General features: G+C 45.3%; 2 protein-coding genes across 3 annotated transcripts; both read right to left on the reverse strand.

The window, feature by feature from the left end:
- Positions 1-748: 748 nt before the first annotated feature.
- On the reverse strand, positions 749-15,250 carry LOC116984893 (carboxypeptidase A1-like). Its single transcript, XM_033039281.1, has 11 exons — positions 15,186-15,250; positions 12,860-12,941; positions 12,107-12,241; positions 11,197-11,295; positions 9,633-9,734; positions 8,347-8,448; positions 7,765-7,875; positions 5,692-5,782; positions 3,540-3,739; positions 2,539-2,623; positions 749-1,249 (listed from the first exon to the last, which is right to left on the reverse strand). Exons 1-11 carry the CDS (start codon positions 15,248-15,250, stop codon positions 1,065-1,067), a joined length of 1,257 nt encoding a protein of 418 aa, XP_032895172.1. The 3' UTR covers positions 749-1,064.
- A 4,539-nt stretch (positions 15,251-19,789) lies between these two features.
- On the reverse strand, positions 19,790-22,198 carry LOC116985328. 2 transcript variants are annotated; one of them, XM_033040052.1, is made up of 2 exons: positions 21,887-22,198; positions 19,790-21,135 (listed from the first exon to the last, which is right to left on the reverse strand). In XM_033040052.1, exon 2 carries the CDS (start codon positions 21,077-21,079, stop codon positions 19,850-19,852), a length of 1,230 nt encoding a protein of 409 aa, XP_032895943.1. In that variant the 5' UTR covers positions 21,080-21,135; positions 21,887-22,198; the 3' UTR covers positions 19,790-19,849. The 2 variants fall into 2 exon arrangements, with proteins under 2 accessions (XP_032895943.1, XP_032895942.1); XM_033040051.1 differs by lacking the exon at positions 21,887-22,198 and adding an exon at positions 21,466-21,811.
- Positions 22,199-22,230: the final 32 nt, after the last annotated feature.

Consider the following 22,230-nt stretch of genomic DNA (forward strand, 5'->3'; position numbering starts at 1 on the left):
CAAATGGGCCATTTTAAATCAGACACCATCCATCTAGTTAACCGAATGTAAATCTCAAAACTTGATAAAGCAGTGGAATTTTCCAAGCTGCTACTAATCCCACATAAATTAGCGCAAAACAGATTTTCTGATCATTTATTTCAGTGTTTCTGGAGGACTTTACGGTGTGAAAATAGCTTCCATGTTTGCGTTTGAAACAACAGTGACTGTACATCTTGAGTAAGATCTCCACTAGGCCGTAACTTTCTAAAGAGCTTTGAACTCATCGATTTAGTTTCCAAATATAATCAATGTTGCAGTGGTCAAGTGTATTGAGAAACTGCATTGGGGTATATATAAACTGGACAAGAGGAAATTCACCGTCTTTCTGAAGAGTATCATTGAGCCCCATGTCAAACCAAGAGGCCAAACACAACCTCAGTTTAACATCTCATTCAAAAAATGATGTAGCACTTCCTCAGTATTGCACGCATGTGTTGGCTGGGGTTGTGTGGCAACCATGGGGAGTGGGACTTCAAAACTTTTTCATTGGTTACAATGTGCAGAGAGACTTTTGAAGAACATGATAAGCAACATAAGTTAACTCTGATTTGTTTGTTTGGGAGAAGTTAGCAGAGATTGGGGTTTGGATAACTAGTGAGAGAGGAGATGACTATTCCCGATGATGTGGGAGTGCAGTTACAGTCGCTGGGTGTTTGGGGTGAGCTCTTATGATCTCAGTCTTTGTGCACTCACTCTGCTGCCTCTCGCACAACCACGGGACAACAATACCAGGCAAAGAGCGACACATGACTCTTCTTTGTATTTTTGCCTGTCTCCAGTAAATAAATTCACATCTTAGTCAGAACACATTAAATTCCAGGCATCACCAAGTTTATCTCTTTCTGATCTTTGTTTTATTGAAACAGGGTTGATCTTATACATTCCATGACAGACATAAACTAGAAGTAACTCAGCGGATTTGGCACAAACTATTAGTTTGAAGGAATATGCAACTCTCTCGGTCGCATTCAGCCCACATCAGATCTTTGCCTCACCCTTTTTATTAGCAGTTGGATCAGAGATCAAGAGCGGCTGCCAACCGACTCCATGATTGACTTCATCGCTTCCCAGGTCTCCTTGGCAGTTGGAATGATCTCTCTGGAAGGCAGCATGAAACCATAGCGACCAGTATCACGGAGTTCAAAGGCAAAGGAGTATTTGATGCCTTGGTTGTAAGTCCAGTCAATGCTGCCTCCACTAGCCTGATCTGAAAAGGAAGCGAGGGAAAGTGAAACAATTTGGTTTCTGAGTATTTGATCATCTGGATTTATAAATTAAATAAAGAGTTTGGATTCATCTAGTGTTGATGTGCATGGTTGATCAAAGATGCAGTCACCTTTGGATGATCGAGGATGATCAAGCAAGCAGTCCAATGAGACATATTCTAAAGTAAAGCCAATGGCTTGACATATAAAGTACAGAGTCTCCCACATACGCCAAGTAATCTGTCTTTGTGACATTGGTTGAGGGGTAAACATTGCTCAGGGCACACAGGAGAACTACCCTGTCAAGGGATTTTTCATAACTACTGAAGAGAATAAATAAGAATCTCAGCAATAGGTCTAAGAATTCAGGTTTTTTTTAATTGAGCATTGCACTGGTGCATCAACTTGGATTAAGTACTTAAATCTCTGGTGTGATCTTTGAACCCACGACAGTTATAGAGATTACATAATGAGCCTCAGCTGATGTCTATAATGTTAGTGTTCTTCCATCTTTCCTGAGCTGATTCTGATGAAACCACTATCCATGTACATCAACCATCACCCGCATAATTTCATCCAGGTATCTCATCTTCCTGCCTGAGGCAAGACAAGGAGAGTCAACTGAACTCAAGTGCTCTGATATTCAACATTGTCCTACCCTCACCTTGGTAGTGGAAATCACCAGATACCAATTCTACACTGAACTGCCGTGCCATCCCCTCCCCAGACTACTTCCTCTGAATATTCCTATTCCCCGCCAGAAGTAATCTCTTTCATTCAATGACGGATCAGGGAACCATTCAGGGAAGGTTATATTTTTACCATTTTCATGTTGGTTTTTAAGTCCCTCCATAGTCTTTCGTCCCTCGTCCCTGGGATCTCTAATATGATTCTCCACTCCACCAGATCCTGTGCATTCCAATTTTAATTGCTTCTCCACTATTGGTGGTCGTGCTTTGTGTTGCCACAGTCCTAAGTGCTGCAATTTGTTCAGTAAAGCTCCATACCACTCTCTATCCTACCTCTTACCTCTCTCTTACCTACTTATTCACTTCTCAGGTGCTTCCAAAGACTTTTGCCACTGCCTTCATAACTTTCTACTTGGCTTGGAATCAATGAGTTTTTTGTTTGGTAAAGCAAGTGCGGAACTAAGTAATATTTTTTTCTGCATTAAACACACTGTTTCTACTACACTGAGAACTGCAGTTACCAGCCATCAGGGAGTGTAAAATCCATTCTCTCTCTCCTGACACTGTTATGCAAGAGACTGTAACACTGCCAGATGACTTACAGATTGCATCACAGATGGATCCAATTTTGTATCGTGTTCCATACATCGAGGTTAAAGACCTGACAGCGGATTTGGCAATTCCTTCCTAAAGCAAAGAATAATCAGGATCAGCAACAGAAGAATTCCTGACTGCTAGAGTTAATTTGCAAAAGGTGAGAACATTATGAAGAAAAGCCATCCAGCTTCTCCTGTTCACTGCTTCCATGTGGAATTCTTCATCACATTCACCTTTGAAGAAGGTATTTTGGAAATTGTAGCGGCACCAAACGTGGTGAATAAAGGTGAGACGTCAGGCCGGTTCAAAGAGTCGTTTATTCAGTGGTGACACGTTAGGTTGGTGCACTAACTATATTACAATGTTGCTGTAGCGGAGCGAGGTTGTTCTCTCGGGCTCAGCTACCTGTTAACTCCTCAAGGTCTCGAGGTGAGAGACCTTAAGTACCAGGACACTCCCTCTAACCCATGACGTCACGTGCCTGCCCTCGTATCTCCTGACGAGGGTTCGAGCATGAGTGGCCCGTGTTTAGGCTGACGCCACAAAATGCACTAAATGATCGGGCATTGTTTGTCACCCTTCACCCCAGCTTGGAGCGAGAAGGCAGTAGAAGCAACTTGCAAATAGGTTGGTCAGAGGAGTCCTGGGTCAATTCTTGTTCAATGTTGAGATGACGAGCTCCAACATGGATTGGAACAGGGACACTAATTATGTATTTTCCCTCTGGAATGTGAAAGGTCCATTTTCCTGTTTGCAATGTGCCCCCTACTGGTTATATAGGGTAGGACAGTATTATAAAATAATATGTATCTCACAGATGTTAACTGAAGATGCTGAGCTGAAATGAAACAAACCTCATCCCGATGCAGTAAAAGACAATGCCTGACTTGCAAAAAATAGGCGAAAGAGGGTAAAAACACTATGGTGAGAAAGCAAGGGGGGGGGTGAGGTGGGGTGGGGTGGGGTGGGGGTGAAGAATTAAGAACATAGGTAAAGTTTGACCTACCAGTTCCTGGTAATCAGCAGGATGCACACATTTATACCCAAAGGGAAACATGAGGAGCTGTGAGTAACTGTGAATGGAGATGAAGCTCTTGATGTTTTTGTTGTTCTGCAAAAAGTTCACAATGGCTGCAACCTCAGATTCAGAGTTGGCGTAGGGTCCATGATAAGTTTCCCTGCACGGATTGCTACTGGTTCCAGGACCTATCATCGGAAGTACAGACACAATGATTCCTCACACAAACATCCAAGTGCATTGTTCTCGTCATCCTCAATTCCCTTCCTCTCCTGAAGGTGCCACCACAGTGCAGGTGTCCACTATCCTCTTCCTGCGGAAGCTGCAACTTATTGTCTGACTATGCAGCAGCGATGCATGTGGTCCTCTGCTTGAATGCTACCTCATCTGCTTAGGATGTGTAGCATCCATCCCGGACTGACCTTGTCTCACCAAATCAATTCAAGGCCTGAATGGGTAAGATTTCTTTCCCGTTGCAGAATCACAGAGTGGTTACAGCAGGGAAGGAAGCTTTTGAAACCATTAAGTTTACACCAGCCCTACATTAGGACAGTGAAGTGAGTCATCCTCTTCCCATAGCTCTTTATGGTATTTCCATGTTACCTATTCAGCTCCGTTTAGAATATAATCAAATCTGCTTTCACTACCATATCCTTCTGTCCAATTTTAACCACAACCTGTAAAAAATGGTGCATTACTATTGACACTGGGAATCAATCACCTTTAATCTTAATCCGGAACAGTTATTATCCCATCTTTCATGTTTTCTAGATTTCTATTAAATCTCCTCACAACCTCCTATGTTGTTCCAGTGAGATCAAAAGTACTTCCCTAATGTACAGGTTTCTCTTCCCGAGAATCAATTACTTCAATTTCAGAAGTCCTGATAGAAGTATATAACATTTTCAGAGGTATAAATAGGATAAATGCAGTTAGATCTTCTTTCCCAGGATAGAAATGTCAATTAGTAGAGTGCATAGTTTTAGGATGAGGGGGCAACATTTAAAGTTAACATTCAAATTTAAAGAAGATATTTGGGGCAAGTATTTTTACATAGACTGTGGTGAGTGCCTGGAATGCACTGCCAGAGGTAGTAGTGCAGGCAGGGCACTACAATAGTGCCATTTAAGAGATGTTTGGATAGGCACCTGTATAAACAGGGAATGGGGGAATGTAGTAGATCAAGTGCAGACAGATAAGAGTTGGTCTTGGCATCATGTTCAGTATAGACATTGTGGGCTGAAGGGCCTGTTCCTGTGCTGCAATGTTCTTTGAGGCTAGTCCTAGTTTGCTTCACCTTTATATAATGAATGGGTTAAATTAACTGAATACTATTTAGATCAAGAGTTCAGAACTCTGAATTATTACTCCAGCAACATAGCCCATTCTGGACTCTAATGCCACCCACATTTCTGCCTTGAATGCATTCAGTCATTATATTCAGCTTCAATATTCCAAGGATAGAGGGAACAAGACATAATGATTAGCCACCAGACCGTTAATTTCTGGAGGCTAAGCCAGTGACAGCTACAGCTATACGGATTTAACCCTGGATTAGGCACAACAGTGGTGGCTACCGTGATCAAATAGTTTTCTGGATAAACATACAATCTGCAGGATGGACATAGAAACATAGAAAATAGGTGCAGGAGTAGGCCATTCAGCCCTTCGAGCCTGCACCGCCATTCAACATGATCATGGCTGATCATCCAATATGATCATGGCTGATCATCCAATATGATCATGGCTGATCATCCAAACGCATTGGGTTGGGCAACATCTGTGGATGGAAAGTTCTCAAAATTACAATCTCAAACATCAACCATTCCTTTGCCCCCACAGATGCTGCTTGACCAGTTGAGTTTCTCCAACAGATTGTTGCTTCATATTCCTGCTTCTGCGCTCTTCAGAGTGTCTCCAGCTCTCTGAATCCCACTGCCTAATGGTCCCACTTCTGGCCATGAGAGGAATATACTCTTATTTTAGGGCACTTCAAATTTTCCTCGGAGGACAACTGGAAAAGCACAGGCTTGACCAAAAGCCCATACACGAGGCCACATATTCACACTACAGCTTGTGAAAGAAGGAAGGAAAATGGGATGCGGAGACAGGGAAAAAAAATTTAAATTCCCTCACGAACCTCCAAAACCGGCATCAAAGTTCCTGTTGGCATCGACCCCAAAACATTTCCCTCCGGGGACTACAGACCTGGTCTTGCGCCACATTCGATTCTATGGAAATTACACAAGATATTAATCCCAGCAGTGGAGAGACAGAGGTGCTGTAATATTTATTTTGAGCTTTCAAGAATGCTAACACCCATTCTCTAAGCTCATGAGGGAAACATAATGTTGTGATCTGGCCACACAGGGATGCTACAATATTCGTTCTCAGAAATCACAAGAATGCTCTAATACTTATTTTTCCAAACTTCTCTTGCCTAACTTTTCTTTTGGTGATGTTATGATCTTTTTCCTTTGAGATAATATTATCTTTCTCTTGATAGATACAGAAAGCTGGAGTAACTCAGAGGGACAGGCATCACCTCTGGAGAGAAGGAATGGTTGACATTTCGAGTCGAGACCCTTCTTCGGATTGAAGAAGTCTGAAGAAGACTTTCAGGTCCGAAAATGTCTCGACCCGAAACGTCACCCATTTCTTCTCTCCAGAGTTGCTGCCTGTCCCGCTGAGTTACTCCAGCTTTTCTGTGTCTATCATCGGTTAAACCAGCATCTGCAGTTCCTTCCTACACATTATCTGTTTCTTGTTTGTCAAGACCTTTTCTGTGGGTTTTATGTTTTGTCTTAAAGCATTACATATTGCATGTAAACCATATTGGAGGAATCAGGGAGTATTAGTTAAATTATTGTTTTATTGTTTTCTTTTGAACATTGGGGTTGAGGGGACACCTGATAGAAGTTTATAAAATTATGAGAGGCATCAATTAGGTAGACAGAACGGATTGTTTTACACTGAGAGCAGCAGATGCTGGTTAACACCGAAGTTAGACACTTGCAGGAGGAACTCAGCGGGTCAGACAGTATATGTAATGAATGGGAGATTGGGAGGTATAGGGGGTGTGCACGTAAGGTCACTGGGTCATAGGGCTTGACGCACGGAGCCGCTCAATCCATCTGGAGGACATCCGTAACTTCCGGTATATGTTATTAATGCAAGAAATGCGTACTTTCCTACCTGTTAAAAACCGCCAAAATGTTGAATTTTTGCGTTGTAAAAAATTGTGGAAGTCGGGGTAAGTGTGAGAGACATGTACCCAACTTCAGAATTCCAAAAGTGAAGTGAAATGAAGGTAAAGAGAAGCGAGAGCTGAAGGGACTACAGCAGCTAAAGTGCTTGGCGAACATTGGCAAGCAGATATCAGAATTGAAAATATTGGGAATTATCGCGTTAGCTCACTGCATTTCATTATTTATGTTTTTCTTGATTCCTTTGGTATCTAATAAGTCTCAGAAGTGATAAACCTGGCTGTAAAATTTGCTTCAGAGGCGTTTTATTTTTGTAAGTAAAAACCCATTTGAGAACCATGGGTGATTTAAAAAATTTACAGCCAGATTTATCACTTTTGAAACTTTTTAGATGCCGAAGGAATCAAGAAAAAACACAAATAATGCCTTAGTTGATGAAATGCAGTGAGCAAACGGCCAATGTTCGCCAAGCACTTTGGCTGTTGTTGTCCCTTCAGCTCTCGCTTCTATCTACCGTCACTTCTCCTCACTTTTGGAATTCTGAAGTAGGCTAAATGTCTCTCACGCTTATCCCGATTTCCATAATTATTTACAGCGCAAAAATTGGCAGTTTTAACGGGCCCTCTACCCTTGAAACAATGGTCACCTGCACTTACCTGCAGTTCATCGCGTGTACTCCAGTTGGCGTAGTGTAGCAACAGCACGGGTCATGGGTCGTGACCCGACTGCCGTGAAACCTCCCCAGTAGCTCCTCGTTCGTTTTCTGGGCCAAGTTAAAGTTGGACGATCCCACGAACAGTTAGTTACCTGATAGATGGTTACCTGTGTATTTACTAACATCTTCAGCACCAACAGGTGACGAACGTCGATGGGTCCAGCGTGTTCACAATAAGGGGGCAGAAGGACGGGTGGGGACTCGGTGTCTATGAGGGATATAACCACACCAGCTGTTCCAAGCGCAGCCCACCACACATGGCGGCACCAAGCTGGGCGCCCCGGGCACTGACCTTGGTGTGCGTGTAGACATAGCCATCGGGGTTCACCACGATTTCCATGTAGATGTCCATTCTCTGCAGCAACGACGTGATGAAGGGCTCCTGGCCGTAGTCACTGGCGATCTACAGGAGAAAGACAGAACATGTGGCGAGTACTGTGATAACATTGGATCTGGACGAACATGAGCGGACTCGCTGTTCCCAGTATCTACAGTAACACGTGGAACTGGCGACAGCGCCTGGAGGGCGTTAGGTTACATAACCTCTGCTGCCTCAAACGCAAGAAGAAGAAATAACACCTCCCCGGAATTTCGCCCCTCTTCTCTCCGTATCTGTTCACAACTAGCCTTCGTCACTTACTCCACCATTTGCCAATCAGACCTCCCTCATCTTGATCCAACTATGCTTTGCCGCACCCCCACCCCCTTTCTCTCCTCCCACCCAAGTTTCAAGAAGGGTGCCAACCTGAAATGCCGCCTAACCATTGCCTCCTCCACTGGTGTTGGCTGGCCCGCTAGATTCCTCCAGCACTTTGTGTTTTGCTCTAGCTCCCAGCACCTGCAGTTAGTTGGTTCCCCGTGGCTGGCTGGTTACCTTGTTCGCCATCCAGATGGCGCTGGCTGGTGACACCCACTCGCGGGCGTGGATTCCGCTGTCGATCCAGATGGCGGGACGCTGCCTTCCTCCGGTGCTGAACTTCACACAAGTAAATGGAAGACGATTACAGGGGGGACGATGATTTGGACTGGAGCGGACCGACCTCGTCTTGTTCTAGGGTAGGTGGGCAAAGTCCCGACAGCACCCGGCTTGGTGTTGGTTCGTTTTCTGGGAAGCGGGATGATTTTCAATGGGAGAATGGAAACCTACTCGTGGCACAGCTGATAGATCCGCTGCCTCACAGCACCAGGGACCCGAGTTCGACTCTGAACCCGGGCACTGTCTGTGTGGAGTTTGCACGTTCTCCCTGTGACCGTGTGGGTTCCCTCCGGGTGCCCCCCGGTTTTCTTCCCACATCCCAAAGACACGCGGAGTTGGTTGTAGGTTAATTTTGGCCTCATTGTGTAGGGAGTGGATGCGAAAGTAGGATAGCATAGAACTAGCGTGAATGGGCGATAGATAGTCGGCGTGGACTCGGTGGGTCGAAGGGCCTGTCCCATGCTGGAATGTCCTATGACATTCTTGCCATAGAGGGAGTACAGAGAAGGTTCACCAGACTGATTCCTGGGATGTCAGGACTTTCATATGAAGAAAGACTGGATAGACTCGGCTTGTACTCGCTAGAATTTAGAAGATTGAGGGGGGATCTTATAGAAACTTACAACATTCTTAAGGGGTTGGACAGGTTAGATGCAGGAAGATTGTTCCCGATGTTGGGGAGGTCCAGAACAAGGGGTCACAGTTTAAGGATCATTGGGAAATCTTTTAGGACTGAGATGAGAAAAACATTTTTTACACAGAGAGTGGTGAATCTCTGGAATTCTCTGCCACAGAATGTAGTTGAGGCCAGTTCATTGGCTATATTTAAGAGGGAGTTAGATGTGGCCCTTGTGGCTAAAGGGATCAGGGGATATGGAGAGAAGGCAGGTATAGGATACTGAGTTGGATGATCAGCCATGATCATATTGAATGGCGGTGCAGGCTCGAAGGGCCGAATGGCCTACTCCTGCATTCTATGTTTCTATGTTTCTATGCTGCATCTTTCAATCAGACTTCCATTTACACATTCTCTGGATAATCTAGAGGGACTGGACAGGACCAGACTCCATAGGAAGTTTGTGGAAACTGTAACGGCAATAATAGTGTGGTAATCTGGCACTATGGGTCTGCTGAAGCTTTAGTAACGGAGCTGGTGAGAAGTTGTACACTGACTCTCTCCACACCTTCAGCACGTAGAGCGCCCGCCCTTCGAACGACGTCCCAATCTCTAGCTTCTGCAGCAGCCCGGGAAACGCAAAGACCAGATCGTCCATCCATGTATAAATCTGCAGCAAAGGTGAGAGACAAGTTAAAACCTAACACGCAAAGAAGGCAGACGACCAGGCGGGCTGGGGAGCATTCAAAATTGGGTTAAGTTATAGAGCAGATTAGGGGAATTCAGAGGCTGCTAAACACCAGGGCGAATATCCAGGACTAGGATGAGCAAATCAAGGTGAGCATTGGTCCCCGGCTCATTGCAGTGACCACCAGCTGAATAACGTTTGTGGGATTAAGGGTTGCTGCTTTTCCCAGGTAGCTGCTCCAATGAGGGATGCTGTCTGATGCCGATAGCCCTTTCTAAGAATGAGATCAAAATGAGTCAAAAGGGTTTTGCGTCCATCTACAATTTGGTCGGCATGGACAAGTTGGGCCGAAGGGCCAGTTTCCGTACTATATATGACTCTATACTTGAGGGCGCAACAATGGCACAGCTGCTAGAGCCGTTGCCTCACAGAGGCGACCCGGGTTCGATCCTGACTGTCTGTGTGAAGTGTGCATGTTCTCCCTGTGACCGCGTGGGTTTCCTCCGGGTGCTTCCGTTTCCTCCCACACCTCAAAGACGTGCAGGGTTGTCGGTTTCTGTAAATTGCTCCAAATGTGTGGGGTGTCGATGAGAACATAGAACCATTATGATGGTCGGGGTGGACGCGGTGGGTCGAAGGGCCTGATTCCATGCTGTATCTCTGAAAGTCAAAACTAAAAAAAACTTCTCGGACTTTGTGACCTGATGAAAGGGCGAAGGCTTGTGACAGATGTGTTAATGTACCGCCAGTTCTTGTCAACAACGGGGTAAGGGTATACGACGTGAAGGTGAAACGTAAACCGGGGTATGCTTTCGGGTTGCGGGAAACTAACAGGAGCGAAAAAAAAAGTCATTGGGAAAAAGTTGACGAGAACATCCCACTGGCAGGGTATCAGATTCAATCATAATCTGTGGTGGTTTGGGGAGAAGTGACGTTGGATATCATCCAGGAATAATTATACATGTCCCCTCCCTCAACCCGTGGTTCACTGGTCTTTGCTAATTGCTTTCAGAGAGGACATACTTACTAATCCATCGGCTACCGATGAATTGATTATTGAATTTGGCTGTTCAAATGTGTCAGAACATGTAAGTAGTCGGGGCTGCGGAATTTTGCTCCGGGTACCATCTTCTGCTGAGAAGAGTGGACCTCACGCACCAGAGAGCCTTGCCAGGCAATTAGCGCTCTCGTTCCCTCCTCTCTCCAGTTAGTCATAGAGTCATGCAGCTCAGAAACTGGCCCTTCGGCCCAACTCGTTCCCAATCCACCCACGGTAACACCGCATACCAGCGGAGGGAAGTGACGGCTGACTGGTTAGTGCCAGTGGTCCAGCCATCAGCCAATCTAGCTGACCACGCCGGTCTAGCCGACCTGGACCCCGGGTTGCCGCATGTTGCGGGTGTTGGGCGGACTGACGTGGTGGTTTCCCGGGGAGTGTACTCACCTCACTCAGGGTGTGATAGGTGGCGTAGTTGAATGTGGTGAAGGTGCGTTCCACCATGGTCGACCTCTCCAGCTCAGCTTTCTCGCTCTCAATCAATACCTAAAAGATGCAATGCAAAATTATATGGGCCTTTCCAATTCCTAAGGCACGTTAAAGTGCTGCACTAAAGTCCCCACAATCAGCGATTAAATAAGTGACTAACTGATGACATTGGAGGGGATCAAAACATGATCAATATCTTCGCTGTTCTTTTATTCTTCCGGGTTTCTTTTGCGCCTCAACTTTCCCGGCAAATTATTAAACTTGCGTATCAGAGACCAGTGTAATCCTCATCCTGTTTCTACTTACATATTTGAGACCCCACAATGCCCCCCCCCCCCCCCCCCACGCACACATAACTACACAGCTGTACTCTCACCCACACAGGAACAATACCCCACACACACGCGGGGTCGCTGGTGATATAGGTGGTGATATATTAAAACATATAAGATTGTTAAGGGTTTGGACACACTAGAGGCAGGAAACATGTTCCCGATGTTGGGGGAGTCCAGAACCAGGGGCCACAGTTTAAGAATAAGGAGTAAGCCATTTAGAACGGAGACGAGGAAACACTTTTTCTCACAGAGAGTGGTGAGTCTGTGGAATTATGGGCGGTGGAGGCAGGTTCTCTGGATGCTTTCAAGAGAGAGCTAGATAGGGCCCTTAAAAATAGCGGAGTCAGGGGATATGGGGAGAAGGCAGGAACGGGGTACTGATTGGGGATGATCAGCCATGATCACGTTGAATGGCGGTGCTGGCTCGAAGGGCCGAATGGCCTACTCCTGCACCTATTGTCTATTGTCTATTGTCCCCCCCTTTAGCCCAGGACAGCGACCCTCGGTGTGACACGGGTTAGCACAGGCTGTACCTGCAGGTCTTCAATCATTGTTGAGTACTGGATCCCATTGTGCTCCAGAAACACCTTGAAGGTCTGAAGACTACCCCGAGGAACACGGACATCCATGACGAGGTCGGTCTTGAGGGGACTCCGCCAGATGTCAAGCTAGGGGAGAAGAAGCATGGCATTTACACATTCCCAGTGGCCACCTTCATCACTGCCCAGTTCTGCGTGTTATTGGGGATACAAGGAACTGTAGACGCTGGTTTACAACAACAAAAATACTGGAGTAATTCAGCGGGCCAGGCAGCATCTCTGGAGGCCAAGGGTAGGAGATGTCATCCGGTCGGTATCCGATCGTCCGGCGCCGCCGTTCGGTCACTGAACTCAAGTCTCGTCAACATCTGAAGAAGGATCCCGAGCCGAAACGTTACCCATCTATTTTCTCCACAGATGCTGCCCGACTCGCTGAGTTACTCCAGCACTTTGTGTCTACCGTTAATACAAAGTAAATCTACTGAAAACTCAGCTTTAAGTGTCGAATAGGTCAGGAGGACACATTATTGGCAACAATGCTGAATATAAGATTCAAACTGACAGCTCCATACGCCAGTTTTCCCACTATACACAAATCAGATTCCTTTCTGGAGGGAGAGACAGATTGCATTTTGCAATGAAAAACCAGCATCTGCAATTCCTTGTTTCTACATTTCCACTCAAGGTTCCCCGGGTATCTGCAGCTCCACCCGGAGCGAGTGGCGAGGCGAGTGGCTATGGCCTTACCTGGAGATGATCCTGTTCCTCCATTGACATCACCAAACTCGCTTGTTCCTCATCTCTGAGTGTGATCCGGAGTACCTGATCCCTGTAAGCAGGCCGGCGGTTACTGGTCACATTTCACTGCTGGCCCTTTTACAAATTATTAAAACTGTGGGGTTGACATTTTGTTAAAACACACATAGACTTGCCATCCCCATCTCCGTACTTTCCCCAATCTTACAACCGTACAAACATAGAAATTAGGTGCAGGAGTAGGCCATTCGGCCCTTCGAGCCTGCACTGCCATTCAATATGATCATGGCTGATCATCCAACTCAGTATCCCGTACCTGCCTTCTCTCCATACCCTCTGATCCCCTTAGCCACAAGGGCCACATCTAACTCCCTCTTAAATATAGCCAATGAACTGCCCTCGACTACCCTCTGTGGCAGAGAGTTCCAGAGATTCACCACTCTCTGTGTGAAAAAAAGTTCTTCTCATCTCGGTTTTAAAGGATTTCCCCCTTATCCTTAAGCTGTGACCCCTTGTCCTGGACTTCCCCAACATCGGGAGCAATCTTCCTGCATCTAGCCTGTCCAACCCTAAAGAATTTTGTAAGTTTCTATAAGATCCCCTCTCAATCTCCTAAATTCTAGAGAGTATAAACCAAGTCTATCCAGTCTTTCTTCATAAGACAGTCCTGACATTCCAGGAATCAGTCTGGTGAACCTTCTCTGCACTCCCTCTATGGCAATAATGTCCTTCCTCAGATTTGGAGACCAAAACTGTACGCAATACTCCAGGTGTGGTCTCACCAAGCCCCTGTACAACTTACAAGTCACCTATTTCTAGTCCGTGAACTACCTGGAGTTTTTTAGCCCGTAGTTTCTCTCTCATTGTCGCTCGTATCCCCAGTCAAGTCAAGGGAAATATCACATTCAAACCTGATGATCAAATAATTGAAGATCGACACAAAATGATGGAGTAACTCAGCAGGACAGGCAGTATCTCTGGAGTGAAGGAATGGGTGACGTTTCGGGTCGAGACCATTCTTCAGACTATCAAAGAATTGATCTGGTTTAAATGTGTTGCCTTCATTGAGCTCCAGAATTCGTAGATGGGAGTGGAAACGCGGAGACCGTCCCTTCGGCCCATCGTGTTCCTCCTGACCTTAAGTGCCTGTCCATTCTAATGGAGACACAAGAGATTGCCGATGCTGGAATGTTGAGCAAAACACGACGTGCTAGAGTAACTCAACAGGTCGGGCAGCATCTTTAGTTTAGTTCAGTTTAGTTTAGAGATACAGCGCAGAAACAGGCCCTTCGGCCCACCGAGTCCGCACCGACCAGGAACTTTATTTATCCCAGAAGGGAAATTAGTTATAAAACACAAGGAGATATATGAAATTAAAGTGACGAGGTGAAAGTCCAGGGTTGGGGATGTGCAAAGATTGGGGGTGGGGGAGGGGGGCACGACAGAAGGGACCCTCACACACACACACTGGGAACAAATTACACTTATACCAAAGCCAATTAACCTACAAACCTGTACGTCTTTGGAGTGAGAGAGGAAACCGAAGATCTCGGAGAAAACCCACGCTGTCACAGGGAGAAGGTACAAACTCCGTCGTCGGGATCAAGCGCTGGCAAGGGTTGTCCGGCAGCAACTCTAGCGTTGCGCCACCGGTACCGTCTGTGGAGACTTGTCTCGGCTTCCGCTTGGGACCTGTCCATTCTCATTCTATTTGCCACAACTCGCCCGCTGCCTCCCGCTCCAATGCATTTCAAGCGCTCATCTGTATATATTCTAAATGTCGTGAGGGTGCCTGCTTCAACCGTTTGATTATCTTCGAAATTTAGGATCTTGTAACAGTGGGAATTCTCCACGAGTTCTTTCTCCCATCCACCAATTCTGGAGCACAGGGTCGCTCAGTCCAACTGTTGCCTCCCCGCTCCCCGCCCCCCCCCCCCTACATTCTGCACCGGTCTTGGTGAATTTGCTCAACAATTGAAGGTGGGATGCTAAGTCTTAACGATTCAACATAAAGATCTTCCACACTTTAGTCTGATTTCTGGTAAACTAATATTAATGACCCCGCTCGAAAATTACAAAGAACTGCAGATGCTGGTTAATGAACAAAGTGACATAAAGTGCTGGAGTAACTAACTCAGCAAGTCGGGCAGCATCTCTGGAGAACCTGCAGAGGTGACATTTGTGGTTCAGACCCTTCATCCCGTCCCGAAATGTCAGCTACACATATTCTCCAGAGATGCTGCCTGACCCGCTGAGTTAACTCCAGCGCTTTGTGGCCACTTGGAAGTTACTCCGCCACTGGGCCACACAAACTTACCCCTCAAAACCTCCCTGAGCACAAACGGCCACCAGCAAAGCAGAGAAAACCAAAAGTTTCCCCATGGTGAAGTCTTGCAGACAGACCCAATGTCCTGTCGGTATTTAAAGGGCGAGAGGCGCGGGGGCGGCCGCCTGGCTCGGAGATTAATGACTGACATTAATCTGCAGAAAGATGGAATAATTCCCACACAAAATAATTTTCCTGTATTATTTTCCAGAAACATCTTAATCATTGAGAGCAGAAATATGCATCAGCATAATCACTCGATGACGCTCGAATTTATTGGACACTTACCAGAATACAATTTATGCAATTGCCCTTGTAAATTAACCCTTTAAGCCTCAGTATCATTTTGCACTGCCTGCACTGCGTGGCTCCAAGGCTGCAGTTTCCTCATTTTTGAATTAGTCACAACATACTTCAGTAGATAGAAGCTGGAAGTTACAACGTGAAGTAGAGAGACTCGTTTGCGTTTCCCAATTTCCCCAGACCCAATGTGGGTTTTAGAATCAACAAATGATGGATCTGGACTCACAAACGATCTGACCAACCGCTCCTGTTTCACGATCTCCACTGCAGTTTGGAGCTTTGTAATTCCATGGAGTCATAGAGCACAGAAACCGGCTATTTAATGCCCTAGTCCATGATGGGCATTGCCCTCCATGTAATTGAAGGGAGCTATCTAAGTTCATAAGTTCTAGGAGTCGAATTAGTCCATTCGGCTTATCAAGTCTACTCCGCCATTCAATCATGGCTGATTTATCTTTCCCTCTCAACCCCATTCTCCTGCCTTCGCCCCATAACCCCTGATACCTGTACTAATCAAGAATCTGTCAATCTTCACCTTAAAAATATCCATTGACTTGGCCTTTCTTCTCATCAGCTTTCTAAAGGTTTATTCAGAGGCTAATGTTTCTGGTCCGAGACTCTCCTTGGTTCTTGGTTTCTTGGTCCTCCAAAATATTCCAAATGGAATTTAAACTGGAGGTGGTACCCCATCTCCCCACACCTCTCTCCCCCTCCCCTCTCTCCTCCCCTCCCCTCTCTCCTCCCCCTCTCCCTCTCTCCTCCCCCTCTCCTCATCCCTCTCCCTCTCCTCCCCCTCCTCTTCCCACCCCCAACCCTCTCTCCCTCTGCCCCTTCCTCCTACCCCTGTGTCCCTCTTCCACCTCTCCTCCTACCCCTCCCTCCCCACTCTCTCCCCCTCTCTCCCCCCACCCCTCTCCTCCTCCCTCCACACTCTTCCCCCTCCCTCCCCTACCCCATCTCCCCTCCCCCATCCCAACTAGTGGAAACATCCTCTATACATTCACTCTATCCAAGGCTTTCACTATTCGGTAAGATTTGATGAGGTGCCCCCTCATCCTTCTAAATTCTAGCAAATACAGGCCCAGCGCCTACAAATGGTCATCATATGTTAACCCAATCATTCCTGGGATCTACATGAGGTACTGCATCATGAAGGTTGCATCTATCATCAAGAATCTTTGCCATTTGGCCAAAGCCTTCATCATGACAGTATCATCAGGCAGGAGATGCAGAAGCCTGAAGTCCCCCACCACCAAGCTCAGAAAAAAGTTCTCTCCAGAACTATTGGGTTGTTGAACCTTCCTGCAGAACACTAGTCCTACTTCAGCAAGGGAATACTACAGGCCTCTTGCACTACCACAAACTTTTCTAATTATGCTTTTTCTCAAATGTTTTCTTTACCACAATCTTCTGCTTTTTACCATCTTGGCTAATTTATGTCTGATTCATGTTTTTTTGTGTTGACTGAGTCTATGTGCCTGTGATGTTGCTGCAAGGACATTTTCATCATACCTGTACCTCACTTGTGCATATGATAATAGGGCCCTTGCACGGCAGGCGAGGTCACGACCCCTGACTCGTACTGTTGCCATGCAACGCCTTCTGGAGTACAAGCGGTGAACTTCAGGTAAGCACTTCCTATGGCTGCCAGTACAGCGGGCCCGTCTTCTGTCCCAGCATCCGCAGTATGCTTCCAATCTAGCAACTGAGGAGTATGCACGACATGTCCAAAAAGTCTCCTTGATTGGTATTAAACCTTACTTAGTGCCTGAAGCTGAGAAATCCCGTGACATCTCCCAACTACCAGAACTGAATTCCATGGACATCATGGCCTATCTCATCTCAACACCCAGTTCATACACAGCAAATAATTTCCAGGAGTATAAGTCATCGGAGGCTTATACTCCTGGAAATGGTTGGTTACACGACACTAGTGTATATATCCCAAATCTCGTCCACACTTACGAGTGGTGTGTGGAAAAGTAAGTTTTCTATCATTTGTTTTGCTATTACTTATTGGAAGCTATTTTAACACTTTCTTTCTTTCTTTTCAATTATGCTCGTACTACAGGTTCTGCACTCGCAAGCTGTAGGTGTGACTTCTAGGTCATTGCTGCCGTGGGTTATTGGGACAAATGGCCAGATGTGCAGTGCCCACTGTGATTGCTCGGCGAAGTTTGTACCCATGTAGCAACGCTTCTCTTTGGTATTGACACTGGAGTACGGATTCGTTAGAAAACAACATTCACCCAGGTCAAAGCATATTGGATGGAGCCAACGAGAAAGCAAGTTAAAGCTGCGCCTGTCAGCAAAGTTGACTTCTCTTCAGCAGCAGGGGAAATGATGGCTTGATGCTGCCATAGATGGGACAGAGCCGAAACAGCAACAAACAAGAGATGAAGCTCCAACAGTGGCATCCGCTTCTTGTCCAACATGGGAGCTGCTGCAGGACAAGCAATGAGTGAACTTTTGTTGGGCCTGTCCCTGGCCACAACAAAATCGACCATACTTAGCTCTATTGACCCTTATGCAGCAAGATTTGTTCCTTCCGAGACTGTTAAAGAATTTCCACCCATTCTTACAGAATTAAAGGACAAAGACACATTCAGCTTAACATATGCTGATCTGCTAAAGAGGTGTGATATTGATTATTGTTACAGAGGAGGGGGCAAAGAATGTGGAGGCACAGACTCGTCAGCAAGCCAAATCAAATATCTGGTTTTGGTATCGGGCAGGCCGCATTACAGCATTAAAATTGAAAAGTGCTTGCAGGACAAATGCAGGTGCTCCTTGGTTCTTGGTTCTTGGTTTCTTGGTCCTCCAAAATATTCCAAATGGAATTTAAACTGAAGGTGGTGGACGGAGGACTTAAGCCAGAAAGGGTTATTGGGAAGAAAGTGCTACTTTAAATTTAGTTGCATCTGGTTGGGTAACTATAGTAGGGTGGAGATTATTCCATGTTTTAATTGTGCGGGGGAAGAACGAATTGCTGTACACATCTGTCTTTGTAGCTGGAATCACAAATTGGATTGAATGCCCTCATCTGCTCCTAATTGGTTTGGGTTTGGTGTAGATCTTGTAATCTATGTCGAGCTGACCATTTAAGATTTTGTAAAAACAGGTCAAACGGTGAGCTTCACGTCTGTCTTGGAGAGGGTTCCACCCCAGAGAATTCAGAAGTTTGGTAACACTTGCTTCTCTCTCATAGGTGTTAGTAACAAATCCTGCAATTAGTCTGATTAAATCGGAGTGCTCCTCCGATCTGTTCAGATTAAGCACCGAGGCAACAAGATGGGGCTGTGATCATGAACAGCAAGCAAGACACGCTTATGACGATTATATGCTGTACTGAACACTCCGGTTTCATAGTGACTCAGGACTGACCATAAACCACAAGTACCCTCATTTGGGTGCAACACCGGATGGACCGGTTCAGTGTGCTGAGCATTGTTACGGGAATGATGTTTTGGTGTTTGTGAAACTAAATGTCCGTTCTGTAAGAAGGACATGTCTTTAATGTACACTGCGGAGGACAAACAGTTTTGTCTTCATGATGTGAATGGTGAGCTTCATCTGTCCAATGAGCATGCTTACTACTACCAGGTCCAGGCCCAAATATTTGTCTCGGAGAGACCGTTTTGCGATTTTGTGGTTTGGACCAGTGATGACATCCGCCCCATACAGAGCATATAATGGGTAATCATACTTTTTGGACAGATGCTGTAGCTGCTGCCACTCACTTCTTCAATTTAGGTGTGTTACCGGAGCTTGTTGGTGAGCATTTTACCAGCTCTCCCAAAAATATGTCAAAGAATGTCATGGAGACCGATGACCAGGATGAACAAAAAGTGGTGCTACTGTCAGGAGGGGGAAAGCGGGAAAATGATCATGTGTGATAACCCAAAGTGTTTTATTTTGTGGTTTCATTTTGAATGCCTGAAATTGCCGGAAAATTATGAGACACCAAAAAAATGGTTTTGCCCAGATTGTAGGCTCCTCCCAAAATCACAAAAAAAAAGTTCCCAAAAAGAAATGAACTGCAAGTGTTGTGCTGAACAGGTTTCTCATAAATACCAAGTCCAGCATTTATATACCAAGTTAGCCTTGCACTGCATAAAACCACATAGAAGGACATTTTGTGGTCATTTTCACACAACAGTCTCTTTTTCAAACTGTTACATTTAAGTTTAATGTTAAAGATTTTGAAGTGCACTTTAACTTCTGTGTTTGTTATTCAATGATTTGACAATTACTTACAATTTCATCCATAATAAATGCTCATGAGCCAAGTAACTTTTTTGAGAATTTTTATTGTTCGTATATGCCCCATGCGAAAGCAAAACTATCTGCACCTACTGTGAAACTATGGCTGCATTTAAGTTGAAAAGTGCACAACAGATCCTTGCAATTTTATCAATTTTGGGTGCTTGAATTTCAGCATTGGTCATCATGTACTCCAGTGCTACAGTATTACTTAGAATTCGGTATTTTTGCCTGACACCACCAATCACACGCTTTACGTGAATGCGTAAATGTGCAAATTCACGAGATTTTTCCACATCCAGCGCAGAAAGTTCTGCTTTCCCACTTGTAATTGCAAGGATTTCTGCTTCACAACCGTAAAATCCGGCATCATCTTTCATGTCAAAACTGCGATCAGCAAAAATGACATCTCCAGGGAGCAGGTGGTCAAAAAAGTTAGATGAAAGTGTAATTGTATTATCTGTGCCGCTGTCCTCCAATGCCGCAGATACAAATGAAATAGCACCACTTGGTGCTACACCTAATACAAATTTGATGGTGTTATGGTGTTTATAGTTCAACAAAGTCTGGGTGCGCGCATCTAAACTTGTAGGTCTATCACAAAATACTTCAAAGCAATCTATAATCACTGCCACACGCTTTCCTAATGTCTGCCGAAATTGCATGGGCATGGTCTTCCACAGAACCTCTCTTTCGGGCCAAGCAATTAACTTGGATATGCCGTAAAGGGCATCAAGCCCAGTATTGAACACGCGCGATATTGTGGATTCACTAACAAGGAATCGATACGCAAGATCTTCATGAGTCACTGCAAGACGGAGCTTCATCAAGATGATCAGCAACTGCTGAAAATATGTTAGTGAATGTCTAGTGGGGAGCTTGTCCTGAACATAATTGAAGACCACCATCAAAATGGTAAACGTTGGTAAACCCGTGTAGTACTCAACCTTTTTGTCGTCCTTGGAAAAGCTTTCTTGTGAAAACTTAATTTGGGCTGCTTCTTGCCTTGCTTTAGCGAGCTCTTTATTGTTGTTGGCTGCTTGTGCTTCCAGTACTGTTATGTCTGCTGCACACATTTCTGTTTGTGTTGATGTGTCCATTGTTTCTTTGAATGGTGTTTGTGTTTCCATGTCAAGTTCATGGTGTACTTGCATGGTACATGGTACATGTACATGGTGTTCAAAGTTTTCATAATTATTAACCTGTACGACATCATCTTGCAGAGCTACGAGTGCTTGAGCTGAGATCAAATCGGCCTTCGTACACTCTCTTTTTGTTGCACATGAATGGCGGTCTTTACGTTCAACGTTACGTCCCATATTCACAGTTGGTGCCCAATCAGGATTGGTAACATTGTTCCATGCTGCAGGATGTTCTGTAATGCAAAAATAACTAAACAAATAATTGTGTAGGCATTAAACAAAAATGTATATTTTGGCAAATAATAAAATGTCCTGACAGCTTAAACACTCACTCCTTTCAAAGATATTGCCAATTTACTGAGTTGGATTATGTCCAATTAACAGCTAACAATTATGCCATTCCTTGTATCTGGGTAAAAAGTAATTCAAACCCACGTATGGTTTGCGATTTTCTAATGATAAATTTAGCTTCAGAAGCGTTTTCTTTTTGCATGCATTTATCACTTCTAAAACTTTTTAGATACCAAAGGAATCAAGAATAAAAAACATAAAGAATGCCTTACTATTGATGAAATGCAGACAGCAAACGCGATAATTCTCAATTTTTTCAATCTTGATATCTGTACGGCCAATGTTCGATAACCACTTTTGCTGTTGTTGTCCCTTCACCTCGCGTTTCTCTTTACCATCATTTCTCCTCACTTTTGGAATTCTGAAGTACGATAAATGTCTCTCACGGTCACCCCTATTGGCACAGTTCATTACAGCGCAGAAATTGACCATTTTGGTGGGTTTTTACCAACTGAGAAAGTTGGTGTTGCGTGTGTTACCAGTGTATGCCGGAAGCTGCCTTGTACCCCAGAAGGCGTGAGCGACTCCGTGCGTCACGTCCTTTGACCTGATGACCTTCCGTGCAACCTCCCCCCCTCCCTCCTTCCCTATACACAAATACTAAACATTAAAACACGTGCAAAGGGGATAAACCTGATAGACGGCACTAAAATTCCCTCAAGGCCGAGCCAACCCCATGGATCAGGTTCTGGTGTTGATATTGACAGCCAGTGGGGCCTAGTCTAGTCTGGCCTAGTCTGGTCTAGTCTGGCCTAGTCTGGCCTAGTCTAGTCTGGGCTCCTGTAGCCACGGCTCGGTCCTGCTCGCGCTCGCGGGTTATTGTCGCTGTTGCCTAGCGACACCAAGATGACAAATGCTGTTATAAACTGTTTCCTTCTGTTGATGTGCCTTTGTGTAGTGATTAATGGGGAAATGAAAGGTCAGATGGTGTTACCCTCGGGTATATTGACCCCCCCCCCCCCCCGCCCCGGTTGACC

This window comes from Amblyraja radiata, chromosome 21, assembly GCF_010909765.2.
Source record: "Amblyraja radiata isolate CabotCenter1 chromosome 21, sAmbRad1.1.pri, whole genome shotgun sequence".
NCBI classification, from domain to species: Eukaryota; Metazoa; Chordata; class Chondrichthyes; order Rajiformes; family Rajidae; genus Amblyraja; species Amblyraja radiata.

Excerpts from the sequence above, each read along its gene's own strand:
- LOC116984893 (XM_033039281.1), bottom strand. The coding sequence starts at position 15,250 with ATGGGGAAACTTTTGGTTTTCTCTGCTTTGCTGGTGGCCGTTTGTGCT. Across the intron at positions 12,242-12,859 it reads AGGAACAGGATCATCTCCAG|CTTGACATCTGGCGGAGTCC; the intron begins GTAAGGCCATAG and ends CTTCTCCCCTAG. Across the intron at positions 7,876-8,346 it reads CCATCTGGATGGCGAACAAG|ATCGCCAGTGACTACGGCCA; the intron begins GTAACCAGCCAG and ends TTTCTCCTGTAG.
- LOC116985328 (XM_033040051.1), bottom strand. The coding sequence starts at position 21,685 with ATGGTCAATTTCTGCGCTGTAATGAACTGTGCCAATAGGGGTGACCGT. Across the intron at positions 21,136-21,465 it reads CTGTCTGCATTTCATCAATA|AACATCCTGCAGCATGGAAC; the intron begins GTAAGGCATTCT and ends TTTGCATTACAG.